This window comes from Heptranchias perlo, chromosome 1 (assembly GCF_035084215.1).
Source record: "Heptranchias perlo isolate sHepPer1 chromosome 1, sHepPer1.hap1, whole genome shotgun sequence".
Classification (NCBI taxonomy): domain Eukaryota; kingdom Metazoa; phylum Chordata; class Chondrichthyes; order Hexanchiformes; family Hexanchidae; genus Heptranchias; species Heptranchias perlo.
In genome coordinates this window covers 62,530,621-62,550,166 of record NC_090325.1, presented here as the reverse complement: position 1 = coordinate 62,550,166, position 19,546 = coordinate 62,530,621, and the positions used below count along the sequence as shown (strand labels likewise).

General features: G+C 45.0%; 1 protein-coding gene across 1 annotated transcript in view; it reads right to left on the bottom strand.

Annotated features, from left to right (window-relative positions):
• itga1 (integrin, alpha 1) overlaps positions 1–19,546 on the bottom strand; it is a 193,649-nt gene that overhangs the window by 154,201 nt on the left and 19,902 nt on the right. Inside the window, exons 2-3 of the mRNA XM_067985617.1 lie at positions 12,564–12,684; positions 1,639–1,751 (exon numbers count right to left, since the gene is read on the bottom strand). Of these exons, the coding sequence (XP_067841718.1) occupies positions 1,639–1,751; positions 12,564–12,684 (234 nt within the window). The remainder of the gene's footprint in view (positions 1–1,638; positions 1,752–12,563; positions 12,685–19,546) is intronic.

The window sequence follows — 19,546 nt, the reverse complement described above, 5'->3', positions numbered from 1 at the left end:
TCCAAATAGATTACATCCACTGGTTCCCCTTTATCAACTCTGCTAGTTACATCCTCAAAAAACTCGAATAGATTTGTCAAACATGATTTCCATTTCATAAAACCATGTTGACTCTGCCTAATTATATTATGATGTTCTAAGTGCCATGTACCACTTCTTTAATAATGGATTCCAGCATTTTGCCGACGACTGATGTCAGGCTAACTGGCCTGTAGTTCTCTGTTTTCTGTCTCCCTTCTTTCTTGAATAGCAGGGTTACACTTGCTGCCTTCCAATCTGCTGGGACCGTTCTGGAATCTCAGGAATTTTGGAAGATCATAACCAATGCACCCACTATCTCTACAGCCACCTCTTTTCGGACCCTCGGATGTAGGCCATCAGGTCCAGGGGATTTATTGGCTTTTAGTCCTATTAGTTTCTCAAGTACTTTTTCTCTACTGATAAGTACTTTAAGTTCCTCACTCTCATGCAGGTACAGCAAGCAATTATGAAGGCAAATTGTATGTTGGCCTTTATTGCAATGGGGTTCGAGTATAAGAGTAAGGATGTCTTGCTACAATTGTACAGGGCTTTGGTGAGACCACACCTAGAGTACTGTGTACAGTTTTGGTCTCCTTACCTAAGGAAGGATATACTTGTCTTAGAGGCGGTGCAACGAAGGTTCACTAGATTGATTCCTGGGATGAAAGAATTGTCCTATGAGGAGAGATTGAGTAGAATGGGCCTATACTTTCTGGAGTTTAGAAGAATGAGAGGTGATCTCATTGAAACATATACGATTCTGAGAGGGCAGATGCTGAGAGGCTGTTTCCCCTGGCTGGAGAGTCTAGTACTATGGGACATAGTCTCAGGATAAGGGGTCGGCCATCTAGGGCTAAAATGAGGAGGAATTTCTTCACTCAAAGTGTGGTGAATCTTTGTAATTCTCTACTGCAGAGGGTTGTGGATGCTGAGCTGTTGAGTATATTCAAGGCTGAGATCGAAAGATTTTTGGACTCTAAGGGAATCAAGGGATATGGGGATCGGGTGGGAAAGTGGAGTTGAGGTCAAAGATCAGCCATGATGGTATTGAATGGCGGAGCAGGCTTGAGCGGCTGTATAGACTACTCCTGCCCCTATTTCTTATGTTCTTATTATGGGTTTCATTAAGTGTCACAGGCTCTACCTTGTGTAATTTAACAATTTCTTAAGGAGATTTGGGGTGGGGGGGATTTTAATGCCAGCTGCCCAGGTTAAACCTGGTAGGTGGGCAGTTAAAATGCCTCAGGTTACTTTCCCACCGGAAAGCCGCCTGAATACCACCGTTTCCAATTTTAATGGAGGATTCTGGACAGGCAGCTAAGCTGCCTGCCCAAAGCCAGTGGGGTCCTAATTGACATATGCTAATTGGGGGGTTGATAACGTCATCGGGCCCCAACGGCGATTTTAACTTTGGCCAGAGTGAGGAACCAGTTAAAATCACCTCCCCTAATGTTTGTCACTAGCATAAACTGAGCAGTTTGCCTTTGTTGGCTCACACATACAGCTCTTTGGAAGACAAACAATAGTAAGGAACTAAAGATGAGCGAGTCCACAAACGTATAAATATTAATATTCTGTCACAATGATTTTCTGAGAAAAAATACATTTTAATTTTACCAGCTAAGTTCAGCTTCACACATTCTGGACTGTTGGTCTTGAATGTTGGACATTTGTAGACATCACCAGTTCTGTTTCTGGGCTGTCCTTCCCAAGGAGAGCCAATAAGAAGCCTGAATTCAAAGAAAAAAATGCCATGATGACTTCACATCACACATGGGTGTACTTTTGTGCATTCAGAAACAAAACTTTGACCATTAAATTACAAATTGGAGTAAAAGAACATAAGTATATTTTCTGGTCCCAGCACCAAAAGGATTGGACTGCAATGAGCAAACTTGTGTTGACTTCTCGCTGGACCAAACTCTAGGATTTTGTGGGGTCAGCTCCAATTAATTGTTAATGGCAAGTTCGCTTTCCATATTGGGTCTGGTGCTAGCAGCACACCAAAGGGGTAGGGGAGAGAAATTGTGCAAAGGGCTGTATTTAATTGTTGCTGCCACTTAAAGATAGAGATAAACTTGTTGGAGGACTTTATAAAGTCGGAAATGGCTGTTTTAACCATTCTAAAGGCTGAATGGGATAAAAGAAATTGGCTGACATAAAATAGCAGCTGGTTGAATAAACGTAGAGGCAAGTAATAGAATCTATGGATGAGTATTAAAGCAGCGCAGTGCCCAAACACCGTGTTTGGTGGTTGGCGAAGTGTGGGCAAGGACTGCTGCTCTGTTTGGCACTCAAGGACACTGTCCCCAGAGGAAAGGAATGCAACATGTCTGGTAGAAAGAAACAGCCATGACTGACACTTTGTACAGTGCCTCCTGGATCTGGGAACAGATACAGATGTCTCATTTTAAGGACGTTGCCGAGGTAAAATTACCTAACAGTACCATTTACCAGGGAGATGGCTCAACTATGTATGCCACAAAGTGTTGATGGTCAGCCGATTCCATACTTAATGCTGGTCCATGCCATGCCCTCACACAACCTTACAGCTTTCTCACTGCTTACTATGCATATCATACTCTGGTAAGAGGGAGATCCCTGTGAGGAGGAAAGACTCCACAAAAAGGGTGAACCAACCATGGCTAACTAAGACAGTCAAGAATGGTATCAGGTTAAAAGAAAAGGCATACAACATGGCAAAGATTACTGGTAAGCCTGAAGATTGGGAAAACTTTAAAAACCAGCAAAGGATGACTAAAAGAATAAAAAAGAGGGAGAAAATAAATTATGAGAGTAAACTAGCAAGAAATATAAAAACTGACAGTAAAAGCTTCTACAAGTATATAAAAAGGAAGAGGGTAGCTAAAGTAAACATTGGTCCCTTAAAGGATGAGACTGGGAAAATAATAATGGAAAACAAGGAAATGGCAGAGGAATTGAACAGATATTTTGTATCTGTCCTCACAGTAGAAGACACTAATAATAAACCAATAATAGTAGAAAATCAAGGGGAGGGAGGAACTAAAAACAATCACTATCACCGAGAAAAAGTACTAGGTCTAAAGGCTGACAAGTCCCCTGGACCTGATGGCTTGCATCCGAGGGTCTTAAAGGAAGTGGCTACAGACATAGTGGATGTATTGGTTGTAATCTTCCAGAATTCACTAGATTCTGGAAAGGTCCCAGCGGATTGGAAAACCACAAACGTAACACCCCTATTCAAGAAGGGAGTGAGACAGAAAGCAGGTAACTATAGACCAGTTAGCCTAACATCTGCCATTGGGAAAATGCTAGAATCCATTATTAAGGAAGTAGAAGCAGGACATTTGGAGACTCATAATACAATCAAGGAGAGTCAACATGGTTTTATGAAGGAGAAATCGTATCTGACAAATTTATTAGAGATCTTTGAGGAAGTAATGGGCAAGGTGGATAAAGGGGAACCAATGGATGCAGTATATTTGGATTTCCAAAAGGCATTCGATAAGGTGCCACATAGAAGATTACTGCACAAGATAAGAGCTCATGGTGTTGGGGGTAATATACTGGCATGGATAGAGGATTGGCTAACTAACAGAAAACAAAGAGTCGGGATAAAAGGGTCATTTTCAAAATGGTAATCTGTAACTAGTGGGGTACCACAGGGATCAGTGCTGGGGCCTCAACTATTTACAATATATATCAATGATTTGGATGAGGGAACAGAGTGTCTTGTGGCCAAATTTGCTGATGATACAAAGACAGGTGGAAAAGCAAGTTGCAATGAGGACACAAAGTGTCTGCAAAGGGATATTGACAGGTTAAGTGAATGAGCAAAAATTTGGCAGATGGAATATAATGTGGGAAAATGTGAAGTCATCCACTTTGGGAGGAAAAATAAAAAAGCAAAATATTATTTGAATGGAGAAATACTACAAAATGCTGCAGTGCAGAGGGATCTGGGTGTCCTCGTACATGAAAGACAAAACGTCTAAATACAGGTGCAGCGGATAATCCAGAAGGCAAACAGAATATTGGCCTTTATTTCTAGGGGGATGGAGTATAAAAGCAGGGAAGTCATGCTACAACGGTACAGGGTGCTGGTGAGACCACACCTGGAGTACTGCGTACAGTTCTGATGCCCTTATTTAAGGAAGGATATACTTGCATTGGAGGCAGTTCAGAGAAGGTTCACTAGGTTGATTCCGAGTATGGAAGGGTTGTCTTATGAGGAAAGATTGAACAGGTTGGGTCTATACTCATTGGAGTTTCGAAGAATGAGAGGAGATCTTATTGAAACATACAAGATTCTGAGGGGACTCGATAGGGTAGATGCTGAGAGGATGTTACCCCTCATGAGGGAATCTAAAACTAGGGGGCATAGTCTCAGAATAAAGGGTCGCCCGTTTAAGACAGAAATGAGGAGGAATTTCTTCTCTCAGAGGGTCGTGAATCTTTGGAATTCTTTACCCCAAAAAGCTGTGGAGGCTGAGTCATTGAATACATTCAAGGCTGAGTTAGACAAATTTTTGATCAGCAAGGGAGCCAAAGGATATGGGGAGAGGGCGGGAAAGTGGAGTTGAGGTAAAAATCAGATCAGCCATGATCTCATTAAATGGCGGAGCAGGCTCGAGGGGCCGAATGGCCTACTCCTGCTCCTAACTCTTACGGTCTTATGGAGTCAGCGTGGATTTACAGGAAGTGTGTCTTGCCTAAATTCAAGGACATACCTTTTTGGCATTGGAAGCTCTCTGGATATGATACATTTGGATTTCAGAAAGGCTTTGGATATCATATTACACAAATAATTAGCCCACAATGTAGGAAGACATTGAATGGGAGGAAAGCTTCTGAGGTGAATTAAAAATTGTTTAAAATAGATGGTTGTGAATGAGCTGTGTTGACATGTCAAGGGCCCACCAGTAAAATGCCACAAGGATCAGCGTTGGGGCTATTGTTGGAGATTTAAAGCTGAGGATAAAATAAAGCTGCCTATGTTTCCAGACGATGCAAAATTTGGTGGGGTTCAAGCGTTAGAAAAAATGTAAACCAATAGAAAGGAATCTGGATATTTTGGGATGTTGGGCCGGTGAATGATAAATGGAATTTAATGTGAACACATGCAAGGTAATAAGACTAGGGAAGGGAAATAAGCAAAAGAATATAAATTAAATGGCTGTAGAGACAGATCGAGAGGTTTTGATGGATAGCTGACTGACACCAACTGCACAGTATGCATCAGCGATAAGAAAAATTAATCAAATCTTGGGATGTATAGCCACAGTTAAATAGAGCATAATTCCAAGGATTTATCAACCCTGGTACAGCCACACCTGTGTACAATTTTGGTTGCCATTCTACAGTAAGATTATCCAGGTTTGAACACATTGCAGGAAAAGGTAATCAAAGTGATATAACTTACGGCATCTGAGATATGAGGAGATTGTATGAGGTATGGGATAGTTTACTCTGGAGAAGAGAAGGCTCAGCAGAGATACAATTCAAGTAGTCTAGATTCTTAAGAAACACATAATTTGAACCCTGATAGTTTGCTTGAGATTGACACAAACAGGGGCAGAGGCTGACGCTTAGAAGAGGGAAGGTGAATAGGAACAGTTTAGATTGAGTTGCTTTATCCGGACGGTAGTAAACACATGGACTTGTCTGCCCGGGAGGCAGTGGAGGTAAACAAATGGAAACATTTAAGGGAAAATTGGATTTGAGGGAATGGGTAGTCAGCCAAATGGACTGCAGAGTCTTTTCCAGTGCTTTACTTTCTTAAATTCCTATATAGGGCACACAATCATGCTGCAATTTGAAACTTACACTCCTGGCACACTTACATGATCAAAGGGCTTTACAACTGATACTCTCAGTCACTCATTCAATCACATAGACACACAGTCAAGCACAACACCATGCAAGTGCTGTTTAAAGAGGTATCTTGCAGCCACTATTCCATCATATGTTCCCTTTCTGTTTTTGTAAGGGGTCGAACCTGACTCAGCCAGCAGTTCTAACACCACCTCACAGCACCATATGTCCGCCCACCACTTCCAAGCAGCATGGCTACATCCACCCTGGAGATTCAGGTAGCGGGTAGCAGTGGGTGATACATTTGTGTTCTGCAAAATGGCTGATATTGTTGAAGGAATAGGAGGCATAGGAGGCATAAAAATTAAAGGTGCTGATGACCTTGAATGCCACTGGCAGCGCTGCTCCTGTTGAGATTGTCTGCAGATTTGTTTGCAGTATATGGCACATCTCGATAATTGCCTTCATGCTGAATTATAACCTGCAAAAGCATTTCTCCTATGCCATGGCCAGGGAGCTGTGCCTGACCATGTATATAAGGTTGCTAGGATAATGGCACGTATGCTCTGGTGCAATCTGATTTCCCTGCCGTTCCTTCTTTAGTCCTTTTTGTCTTCTACTATCAAACCCAAAACCAGGAGAGCACTAAGCATTTGTATATTGTAATTGCGACAAAAATGAAGGAGTAGCCCTGCTTTAAGAAATCCCTTCCCCACAGGCCAGAACATGGCTGGCCTTTAACATTTATTTTAAATGGTTGAGCCGAGTGCAATGCATGTGTGCTATATAATCTCTGGAATTTCACTAGCTGGCCTATTGTGCAGTAATTTGGACAAGATCTGTGATTTAAATGAAGCATTCACGCATTCTATGTGAGATAGAACAATGTTGATGAACAAACAAGTACAGGAACTTGCATGCTGCGCTAAATGAGCAGAGAATGGGCTAGTTTTGGAACTGGTTATTTTCTGACCTCCGCATATCCAGATCCTGCTGACAAAAGGTTTTGCGCTAGCCAAAATTTTACTTTATATGTTTTTACACATATAGGAATAACTCATTTACAAAGAACAATCTTGGATATAAAAACAAACTTCTAGCCATCTTTCTAACTCATAGTGGGATGGTGATGATAATGGAAAACAAGAACTATGATAGATTTTCCTTCTTGGACATTATAACATCTGAATGTGTAAAACATACCCAAGTCTGTAACTGTTGGTGCTAAATGGAAACAGTTTTTTTTCTAGAAGAAACTATTGGCAAATCATATCCACAAAATATTATGAAAGTCATCTGTTGTTTCCTTGCAACAAGTTATTCACTTTCAGACTGCAGTCATGAAGTAACAGTCATTCTCATCTGATTGCTTCTTTTCATTGCTGGCTTCTTACACACTTCTTCATCATAATGGATCTGAACTCTGCTGGTATTTAAGAACAGAAGGACATTTTTTAAATGTCTTGGCACTTATTTACAAGGAGGGGATCTGGCTTAATAAATGGCATGTTTTCCAACCATGTACTGATCTCTATCTCTACAGAACCATAAACAAGCTACTGTACTCTACCAGAAGTATAACTGCAACTAGAACATGAACAGGAAACCATCTAGGGATAGATTTAATTTTTAATGTACGGGTGTAAAGAATTGCCTAGGTGCAGTGAAGAGAGGAAAATCAAGTAGGGAGGATCGCATGCCCATAATGCAGCCCTCCCAATTTTTCTTCCATTAATTTAAATGGGGTCAGCTCTGTTATGGACATGAATCTACCTTGCCTGACTTTCTTCTCTCTTTGCTGCACCAAGGTGATCTTTTATGCCCAGATGCTAAAGTGTGTGTGCGTGATATATAAAAACACACTTGCGGTAGTTTGTTCTTTGTTGTGTTTCACTGCATTATTATCAAAACTCAGCAAGAATGTTGAAAAAGTTATGTACAACAAATGAAGGACATTTGACACTTTACTGGCAAAATACCTTCTTTGCATGGATAATTATTTGCACTGTCCTCACTGTTGCACAACCTGAGGAAAGCTTTGAGTGTGAAAACTTAGCCAATGGCAAAAGGAATGAAGCCAAGTTTTTCTGAGGGTCTAGGGACTACTTTAGGCCTCCAGAAGCTTTGAGTTGTCACAAATTATTTTTTTTAGTCTGTTTGCTATAACACGCAGCAATAAACTAAGTAATCAGATAATGGTATATGTACATTATAAAGTTGGTGGCTGTTTAGAATTAAAGGAACAACCCACAGGATGAGGGCAAGTTGGAAGATGCATTTGTTCACACTATTTTGGTGAAAAAATAAATACTATGGTGGTCCTGCACAATGAGCCTTGGTCCTAGACTGCCCAATTTTTAAAAAATCATACTGCTTTACCTTTAACCTTTTGGGACCACTTTATAATTCCTCTGTGTGTTGAAGCACAATGCAGGAGGTGATATGGATGATAGGGGTTGCAGTGCGGACATATGGGACCCCTATTGCCAGCTGAATGTCCCATTTGCTATAAATGAACTGCAGTATGTCTCAGCACCCCGCTCATGGCTTCTCTGGTGCAGAAATATGACTCATTGTGCACTTCCTCCACTCCATCATCAGTGAACCCTCTTTCAACGGCTGTACTCTTTGTCCCTTAAAGCTCCCTCACAAAATTCCTGTACCATGCCAACTCCCTCCTTACATTCCAAATCTCCTTAGAACCATTCTCTTTGACTGTGCTTTTGTTTCCACCCTTATATCTTTTTTAGCAGTCCGAGCCCGCATGCAGCAAGACCTGGACAACATCCAGGCTTGGGCTGATAAGTGGAAAGTAACATTTGCGCCAGACAAGTGCCAGGCAATGACCATCTCCAACAAGATAGAGTCTAACCACCTCCCCTTGATATTCAACGGCATTACCATCACCGAATCCCGCACCATCAACATCCTGGGGGTCACCATTGACCAGAAATTGAACTGGACCAGCCATATAAATACTGTGGCTACAAGAGCAGGTCAGAGGCTGGGTATTCTGTGGCGAGTGACTCACCTCCCGACTCCCCAAAGCCTTTCCACCATCTACAAGGCACAAGTCAGGACTGTGATGGAATACTCTCCACTTGCTTGGATGAGTGCAGCTCCAACAACACTCAAGAAGCTCGACACCATCCAGGACAAAGCAGCCCACTTGATTGGCACCCCATCCACCACCCTAAACATTCACTCACTTCACCACCGGCGCACAGTGGCTGCAGTGTGTACCATCCACAGGATGCACTGCAGCAACTCGCCAAGGCTTCATCGACAGCACCTCCCAAACCCGCGACCTCTACCACCTAGAAGGACAAGAGCAGCAGGTTCATGGGAACAACACCACCTGCACGTTCCCCTCCAAGTCACACACCATCCCGACTTGGAAATATATTGCCGTTCCTTCATCGTCGCTGGGTCAAAATCCTGGAACTCCCTTCCTAACAGCACTGTGGGAGAACCTTCACCACACGGACTGCAGTAGTTCAAGAAGGCGGCTCACCACCACCTTCTCAAGGGCAATTAGGGATGGGCAATAAATGCCAGCCTCGCCAGCGACGCCCACATCCCATGAACGAATAAAAACAAAATTTCCTCTTTTCCTCTCGTACTTGCAGCCTTCCTTTTGTAAAGTATTCTCAATGTCAGGAGTGCTTTAGAGGTGTAGGTTGTCAATTAACATATCAAACTCTAAACTATAATGAAAGAACACAAAGTAAAATTAAACATGCAGACTGCTCACTGGGTTATGTAATAATTGTCAGTATATGATGCTGGGAGATAAGTAATCATTTGTTACAAAGGTTTTTTTCTTAATTTGACAAGTTTGTTATGAATTTTAAGGATGCATTAATTTACATTTTAAGCCTCGTTTGATTCTCTGTGGATCAGAGAGAAAACAACAGGACCTATTAATTAAACATCCACAACATCTCACAGATGTTTTCTTTTCAACCAGGCAGGAAAAAAAACAAAATAACTGACACTGTAGAGAGGAAGAAAGGGTTTGCATGTCATCAATGCACTCTTCCATGGTAGTACAATAGTCTAAATAAACACTTAATGTTTGTATGAGACAGGGGCAGGATTTTATCATGGCGGCGGGATGTAAGTGCAGGGGGGGCCGCGGGGAAACCAGGCAAAAAAATTCTTACCTTCCTCCATGCAATCGCAACTTAATTGAAGGCCCTTAATGTGGCTTCTGGGTTTGCCGTCTGAAAGCTGCGCAACGGGTGGACTGCGCACCTGAATGACAGCTGGAGTATTTAAAGGGCCATTGCAAGCATGGCTTTTGTGGGAGAATGATGAAATTTCAAAACATGGAGCAGCAGCAGAAAAGCCACAGGGGATGCACCATGTAGAAGTAGTAGGAAGAGAAAGGCTAAGGTTTTATAATCACGAAGGGTATGCACAAGGGTGCCTGACAGGATGTCATGTTTTTCATTTATATTTGTTTTTTGTTCAATGCACATTAAATGTTATAATTCTCACCACCACTGCCACGTCGTGCCCATCCTTGAGTCCCTTTGGTGAAAGAGCCCTTTCATGTGCTTCATCATGAATGGCGAGACTTGACGACACCCACTGGGTGTGCTTATAATGGGTTTATGTGTGGCTGTAGGAATGTTTTGTGCAAATGGGGGGGGGGGGGGTTGGGGAGCTGGTGTTGGTGGTGCTCATTCCAGAAGGTCTGAGGACTTGACTATCTTCACTTTGCAGATCTCCTTATGCGAATCTGTCAAATATGATTGACTCCCTGGCATCAGGAGCAGCCAGGTGAGCCGCTTCTCTGCCGATGAGTTGCTCATCGTCGTCCTCCTTCTCCTCAATGTTGACGGCAGATGCAGGTGCTTCATGAGGGCATGGGGCCTCATGCACCAGTAACCCTCTCTGTTGAGCGATGTTGTGCAGGATGCAGCAGATGTCTATTATTCTACCCACTCACGCTGGTGAGTACTGAAGGGCTCCCTTAGATCGACCCAGGCACCGAAACCGCATCTTGAGCAGTCCTATGGCTTGTTCAATGACAGACCTGGTGGTGATGTGACTGTTGTTGCACCGATGCTGTGTCTCTCTGGTGGGATTTCTCACAGGTCTCATGAGCCACGTCTGCAGGGGGTATCCCTTGTCTCCAAGGAGCCAGCCCTTAACTCTGTCTTGTGCTTGGAAGTGGGCCGGGATGTTGGATTCACACAGAATGAAGGAATCATGGCAGCTGCCAGGGAATCTGGCACACACCTGGTCGCAAACCAGCTGTGCATTGATAGAGTGATATCACTTTCAGTTGATGAACAGTCCTGGCTGATGTGGAGGTGCTCGGATTGCTACGTGTGTGCAATCAATTGTGCCTTGTACCCGTGGGAGGCCAGCCAGAGAGTGGAAACCTACTGCCCTCTCAGTCTGGCTGATGTCATCCATGGGGAAGTTGACATCGTGGGACGCCCTACAAAACAAGCCATCCATGACCTGTCGTATGCACTTGTGTGCAGATGACTGAGAGACCCTGGTGATGTCACCGGTGGTACCCTGGAAAGATCCACAGATGAAGAAATTGAGGGCAGTGGTGACTTTAACTGCGACGAGCAATGCGATGCCACCAGGCCCAGTCAGGAGCAGCTCTGCATGAAGGAGTGTGCAGATGTCTGCGACCACCTGGCGACTCACTCTCAGCCCTCAGAGAGGTCCAGGAAGCTCAGTCTCTGCCTGTAGACCTCTCACATGGGTAGTGCCTCCTGTGACGTCGGCCTCTTCGTTGTTCCCCTCTCTGCTCTTCTGCAGGTCCTTGTGGCACACCACTGTCTTGTAGAGCTGCAAGTCCTGGAACTGCACGCCGTGCTTGGCGCAGATAGTGATGTGCCTCCTCCTCAGATGTACTGCTGAATACAATCATTGCGCCTCCCATCCTGATGGTGTCAGTTTGAGCGGGTCCAAAAAGTAGGTCTGAATAGAAGAATTCTGAATGTGAACAAAGAAATCTCAGTCTAAACACTGAGAACTCCCAGCCAAAGGTTTGTCTGAGAGAACTGATTGTTCTGCTGCAAAAACTCACCTTTTATCCCCATCAGTCAAACACTGATTTAAATGTCCAAATGGCTCCCAGCTGCAAATCGCCTCCGTTTCCATGGCGTGTTACAGAGGTCACAGGAAATGCATTGAGACAGAGTTAAAATCCTTTCCCAGCCTCAATAAACGTAAAACTAAATACTTTAACAAGTTCAACTCCCTCAATTACTGGTTTAAATATCGGCCCGCCCACTTTAATTGCTCCGATTTTGATTGCCCCCCTCCACCCCGCCCCCAACCCAGACTTGGGAACTAAAACTGTGCCCAATATGATCAATAATTACATGTGTTTTGAACGATTCATAACATATGTAACAAAACATTTTTGTAATATATGCTGGGCTGATAATATGATGGTGGGTGCCTGGTGCATTGAAATGAGTTTGGTACCCATTCCCCATATTGGGCATGATGACCTTTACTGGCTGCTAGCACCTTTCTCCTGGAATGTCATGAAGTATGCATTTAGAGCGCCAGAAAATGGTGTGAATAAGATGACCATGTGTTATCCAGAGAGGTCAGTACACTTGTGCAGTGCCACTGCAGGTGGTGCTGTATGTAGAGCACATTATTGCCCCCCCCCATTTCAAACATAATCAATGTCAAAGACACCGTATTTCCTTTTAAAGCCGAATTCGTTTTAAAATTGTTAAAAAGCAGAAATTACTTACCACTTTCCTTCTTTGTTTTCAAATTGCTTAACAGTATATCCAAACATATCTCCTTGTGAACCAGCAAATATCATGGGGTTTTTCACATCAACATTGAATGAACTGGCCAGTTGCAGTATAGCTGAAGAAAATAAATCAAGCAATAAAATAAATTCATGCAGTATATAAAGTCTTAGACATTATTTATACTTAAAGTATATTCACCGCGTCATGGCAAAATTAAATAAGAGGCCGAAATTCCGATGGGCAATGTGGCAGCCTAAATGGAAGGATGAAGACCTTGTCCCAAATCCTCGGGATGGGATCTTTTACTTGGGTGGGCTGGGCCGTTTGCGCCCATTAGAGTTCGTCAGCGATACCTGCCCTGATCCGCTGCTGGAAAGCAGAGTGGCCCAGAGTCGCACGGCTATAAGTTCCCCGAGTCCCTTCACGAGCCAAAGAAATTTGGCAGTTTTACATTCTTCAGCTCCTTGGTGCTAATAATTTATCATAATTGCTCCGGGATCAATTATCTTTATCTGGGACCTCCCCAAAGACCATATATAGCCTTAATGGGCCTCTCGCCAGCTGAGAGCTGATTGTTTTGTCTGCGAGCTCTGAAACAAACAATCAGGCTCCTAATTTCCGGTGTTGAAAAAGAACACTATTCTGGCTCGCCTAGGGCACTGGACAGGACTGCTTCGAGTGTTATCCTACAGGGGTCGAGTGCTGGTCATAAACCAGCTGGTGGCCGCAATGTTGTGGTAATGGTCGGTCACTTTGATCCCTCCTCCTCAGTTTTTCACCAAGATTCAGAAGAAGCTAGTTAACTTCTTCTGGGCCAAAAGGATGCACTGGGTCGCTGCTGCGATCCTGAGTCTCCCGCTTAGGGAGGGCGGTCAGGGGCTGGTGTGCGTCCACACCCAGGTGGCGACTTTCCGCCTTCGGACCCTGCAGCGATACCTGTACGCTGAAGATCCTCCGGACGGTGTGCGCTGGCGACGTATTTCTTCCGCCGGCTGCACGGCCTGAACTACGACACGCAGCTCCTGTTTATCACGTTGCCGGGCGGCCGTGCGTCTTTGCGGGAGCTACCTGTCTTTTACCAGGATCTGATCAGGGTCTGGAATATGGTTGCCTCCTGCCGGTGCTCTCCCCCGTCGGAGGTGGCGGCCGTCCTGCAGGAGTCGCTGCTCAGGAATCCGTTCCTCTGCGGTGTTGGCTTCGGCAGCTCGCGGCTGACGGAGGAGAGGGCCCTGGCCGGTAAGGTAACCAGAGTCAGGGACGTCCTGGATGGCGGAGGGGCGGGCTGGATGGCGCCGGGGACACTGGCCGCACGGATGTCCTTGCACCATGTCTGGGACACGGCCGCCGCCATCCGGGTGTTGAAAGTGGCACTCGGCCCTGACTCCACTCGGTGTGTGGAGGAGGCTCAAGCGTGTGGATCTGACCCCATTCGGATGGAATTCCTCATCGGAGTCAGGCCCCGATACCTCCCTCGGAGGGCTGTGCCTCACAACTTGAGCTGTCTCTCGGAAATTCCCTCCGTGCCATTTCACTCTGTGAGGAGGGATTTCCTGTACGGGCTGCTCCTGCACACTCTCCACCCCCGCGCCCTCGTCTCTCGCCCGGACATGCCCTGGTGTACCATCTTTCCATCCGGCAGAGGTGGGGGCCCCAGTGGAGGGCTCTCTACTCGGGGATCCTCCCATGTGCCATTGGAGATCTGGGATGGAGAGTGTTGCACGGAGCAGTAGCGACCAACAGGCGTTTACGCCATTTCACAGACTCCCAGGCCGCCTGCAATTTCTGCGGCCTGGATGAGTCCGTGTTTCATTTATTCACAAGGCGTGGGAGGCTGCAGCCCCTGTTCCACTATTTAAGGGGGTTGCTCCTCAAGTTCTGGCTGCACTTCAGTCCCACGCTCCTGATCTTTGGCCGCCCGTGAGGGGGGTGGCGGGCAGATTGGTGGACGTCCTCGTGGGTCTGCTCCTGGGCCTGAAAAGGTGGCTATCCACAGGTCCAGGTTAGATGCGGCCCGTGGGGGCGGTCGCTCCGACTGTCTGCCTCTCTTCCGCGGCATTCTCCGTGCCCGGGTGGCCCTGGAGAGGGAGCACGCAGTGTCTGTCGGTATGCTTGAGGGTTTCCGCGACCGGTGGGCACCGCAGGGACTGGAGTGCATCCTGGATCGATATAATAAAATTATTATTTGACACTTACTTTGGTTTACTGCACGTAAACACACCCTAACCCCCCCCTTCATATAAAAGGGGGGGCTAAAACAAAAAAAAACAAAAAAGAACACTATTCTGAGTGGACGGAGGCTGAATTTGGGATGGTCCTTTTTCCTCCTGTAAAATTTCCATAGATTTGGGCGGGCACAAATGCAAGAATGACATATGATGTAATTCTCATGTTGGCACCCTTAAAAACACAGGACGCAAGAGATGCCTGTGCATCCCTAGCATCCAACATCTGGGGCATTTAAAAGTGAAATGACTGGGGTATGGAAACTAGCCTATTAAAGGAACAGACCAAATTTTAAATTTTTTTTCGGATGCATAAATTACTCCCTTACACTGCAGCTGAACCACACTATTAATTCCCAGTTACATTGTAAATGGTGTGGGTGCCGACCAACAATATGCAAATATCACTGACACAAAGTTGGAATGCGCTCACCCCAGATCAGCCCCTAAAAGGCCTCACTCAGAAATTCAGCCCCTTTAGTGTTTTTCTTACCCAGTGCAGCTAAATACATAAATAGATACCACAGCTGCATAAATAAATATGTTTTGTGAATAATAGTTGTTTTGAAATTCTCAGTGTAGGGTAAAAAAAACATGTGTGTAAACAATTAAAATAATTTTTTTAAAATGTAAACATTTTACTTATGTGTATGTGTCTCTCGCTCTTACAATATTTCTTTCTTATCTCTGGCCCTGAAATTCTGAGTCCTGTGATCTGCCACCATAATTGCAGTGATGATGTGGAGCTCACCTGACGAAGGAGAAAGCCTCCGAAAGCTTGTGATTTTCAAATAAAACAGTTGGACTATAACCTGATGTTGTAAGATTCCTTATAATTGCAGTGGGGTGAGAATCCCACCGGTCCAACCAACTCGACACCTACACTGCCTTAAATTCCAGGGCCAGCAAATTAAAATAGTGCATGCCCAGAAAAGTCATGGAGAGATGGGCAAGGGGTGGGGAGGTCCAGTAATGGTGGGAGGTGCTTCACGTAAAGCTTGACTGCTCTTAAAGCAGTACTAGCATACAACAGATACAAACCATGGATCAAAAAGGAATCAGGAGAGCTTGAAATTTCTCAGAGTGATGTAAATATAATTCTGACAGAAATCAGACATGGGGAAGAGGGAATGGAATAATGAGAGTGGATGGGAAGAGACCTGCCAATACACAGCCAGAACCATGTGGATGGACGTGGCCCAGCATCCCTCGCCAATGCAGGATGAAGTTTAATGGTCAGCAAAGGTGATTGTGATGGCTACAAACTGCCATTAATGGATATTTTGTACATTTCCAGCAGTAGACATATATTTAGCCCAAAACTGCATTCATAAATCTAATGGTATCACCCTGTGCTCTTTATGGTCTGTAGTGACACATGTACATGGAAGACTTCAATTAAATGGAATGCTTGCATGTCCATTAATGTGTCAGCCATGGCTCAGTTGGTAACACTCTTTTCTGAGTCAGAAGGTTGTGGGTTCAAGTCCCACTCCAGGGACTTGAGCACAAAATCTAAGCTGACACTCCAGTGCACCACTGAAGGAGGGCAGCACTGTCGGAGGTGCCGTCTTTCGGATGAGTTGTTAAACCAAGGCCCTGTCTGCCCTCTCGGGCAGACGTAAAAGATCCCATGGTACTATTTCGAAGAAAAGCAGGGGAGTTCTCCCCGGTGTCCTGGCCACTATTTATCCCTCAACCAATATCATTAAAACTGATTCTCTGGTCATTATCACATTGCTGTTTGTGGGACCTTGCTACGTGCAAATTGGCTGCCGTGTCTCCTACATTGCAATAGTGATTACACTTCAAAAGTAATTCATTGGCTGTAATGTGCTTTGGGACATCCTGAGGACATGAAAAGCGCTGTATAACTGCAAGTCTTTCTTTCTTTCTAAAGCCTCACTACTTCTATGAGAACTCCATGAAGTGACAATAATTCTCCTGCTGATTATTACCTACAATCCTCCCTCAGCCGATGAATCAGTACTTGTCGAACACCACTTGGAGGAAGCAATGAGAGTAGCAAGGACACAGAATGTATTCTGCATGGGGGTCTTCAATGTCCATCACCAAGAGTGGTTCAGTAGTACCACCACTGACAGAGCTGGCCAAATCCTGATGAACAGCTTCCTGACTAGGCTTGCGGCTGGTGGTGAAAGAATCAACACAAGGGCAAAACCTACTTGACCTCGTCCTCATGAATCTATCTGTCACAGGTGCATCTGTCCATGACAGCATTGGCAGGAGTGACCACCGCACAGTACTTGTGACTGAAAACACCCTCCATCTTGTTGTGTGGCACTACCACTGTGCCAAGTGGGATAGATTAAGAACAGATCTAGCAGCTCAAAAAGGGCATCCAGGAGATGCTGTGGCCCGGCATATCCTACACACCTCCATCACCATCAAGCCAGATGACCAAATCTGATTCAATGAGGAGCGTAGAAGAGCATGCTGAGAGCAGTACTAGACAAACCTGTAAATGAGGTGCCAACCTGGTGAAGCTATAACACAGGACTACATGCAATGCTGAACAGCAAAAACAGCATGCTATAGACAGAGCTAAATGATCCCACAACCAACAGATCAGGCAAAGCTCTGCAGTCCTGCCATATCCAATTGTGAATGGTGATGGACAGTTAAGGAACTAACAAGAGGAGGCTCCATGAACATCCCCATCTTCAATGATGGCGGAACCCAAAACACGAGTGCAAAATACAAGGCTGAAGCATTTACAACCATCTTTTACCAGAAATGCTGAGTGGATGATCCTCCTTGGCCTCCTCCTGAGGCCCCTATCATCACAGATACCAGTCTTCAACCAATTCAATTCACTCCACATATCAAGAAATGGCTGTATACACTGGAGACAGCAAAGGCTACAGGTCCCGGCAATATCCCAGCTATAGTGCTAATGACTTGTGCTCCAAAACTAGCCATGCCTCTAGCTAAGCTGTCCCAATACAGCTACACCACTAGCATCTACCCAACAATGTGGAAAATTGCCCAGGTATATCCTGTCCACAAAAAGCAGGACAAATCCAACCTGGCCAATTACCACCCTATCAGCCTGCTCCCAATCATCAGCAAAGCGATGGAAGCAGTACTTGCTCACCAATAACCTGCTCACCAATGCTCAGTTCAGGTTCTGCTAGGACCACTCAGCTCCAGCCTTGGTCGAAACATAAGAGGTACATTCCAGTGCTGAAGTGAGAGTGACTGCCCTTGACAGCAAGTTCAAGGGGCGGAATGTTTCTGGCACACAACTGGTTTAGCAATCAATGACCAGATCTAGCTGGACCATATCAAGAACTATTGGGTATCACTCTCTTCTGCCAAAACCACCAATAGACAATAGAAATTTCAGTTACTGGGAGAAAAAATGCCAGTCATTTTTTTCAGAAATCATTTTGAGTGATTTGTGGAGAAAAGATAATATAGAACAGCATGATGGTGTTACAGGGAGCCGTGACAGGTGGGTATTCACATTAACTTTAGAACTCCTATAATAGTTCCATCTTCTGGCATTATAGGGAAACGTGACAGGGAAGTATGGACATTGGAATTTCCATAGGAAATGTTTACGTAGTAGTTTTAAATGGAGTATGTGACCCATGCAAAAATTTTAATATATTATAGATCTATGTAAAACATCAACACATGCACAACACCTGTGTGATGGTGAATCTTATCAACGCATACATTTATCCGATACATGGCTCAGGAAAATTTAACGGGTTAATTTAAGAGGTGTTCATGCTCTCATTTTCTATTTAATTGTGTGCACAAGGTCTGTGTGCTCCATTTTTACACATGAAACTATTTGCAATTTCTGAACAAGGTCATTCTCTAGGATACCAGGAAAGCTGCTGTAAATGGGATTTTCTCATTGTGGACAAGAGGATTGCTAGCCAATGGGGCAGGTAACAAATAAGTACTGCCTCATTATGGCTCCAGTTGAATTCTTATACTCAAATTCAAGGAATTAGGACATGCCAACAATGTATTTTTTTTAATTCGTTCACGGGATGTGGGCGTCGCTGGCGAGGCCAGCATTTATTGCCCATCCCAAATTGCCCTTGAGAAGGTGGTGGTGAGCAGCCTTCTTGAACCGCTGCAGTCCGTGTGGTGACGGTTCTCCCACAGTGCGGTTAGGAAGGGAGTTCCAGGATTTTGACCCAGCGACAATGAAGGAACGGCGATATATTTCCAAGTCGTGATGGTGTGTGACTTGGAGGGGAACGTGCAGGTGGTGTTGTTCCCATGCGCCTGCTGCTCTTGTCCTTCTAGGTGGTAGAGGTCGCGGGTTTGGGAGGTGCTGTCGAAGAAGCCTTGGCGAGTTGCTGCAGTGCATCCTGTGGATAGTGCACACTGCAGCCACAGTGCGCCGGTGGTGAAGGGAGTGAATGTTTAGGGTGGTGGATGGGGTGCCAATCAAGCGGGCTGCTTTATCTTGGATGGTGTTGAGCTTCTTGAGTGTTGTTGGAGCTGCACTCATCCAGGCAAGTGGAGAGTATTCCATCACACTCCTGACTTGTGCCTTGTAGATGGTGGAAAGGCTTTGGGGAGTCAGGAGGTGTGTCACTCACCGCAGAATACCCAGCCTCTGACCTGCTCTCATAGCCACAGTATTTATATGGCTGGTCCAGTTCAGTTTCTGGTCAATGGTGACCCCCAGGATGTTGATGGTGGGGGATTCGGCGATGGTAATGCCGTTGAATGTCAAGGGGAGGTGGTTAGACTCTCTCTTGT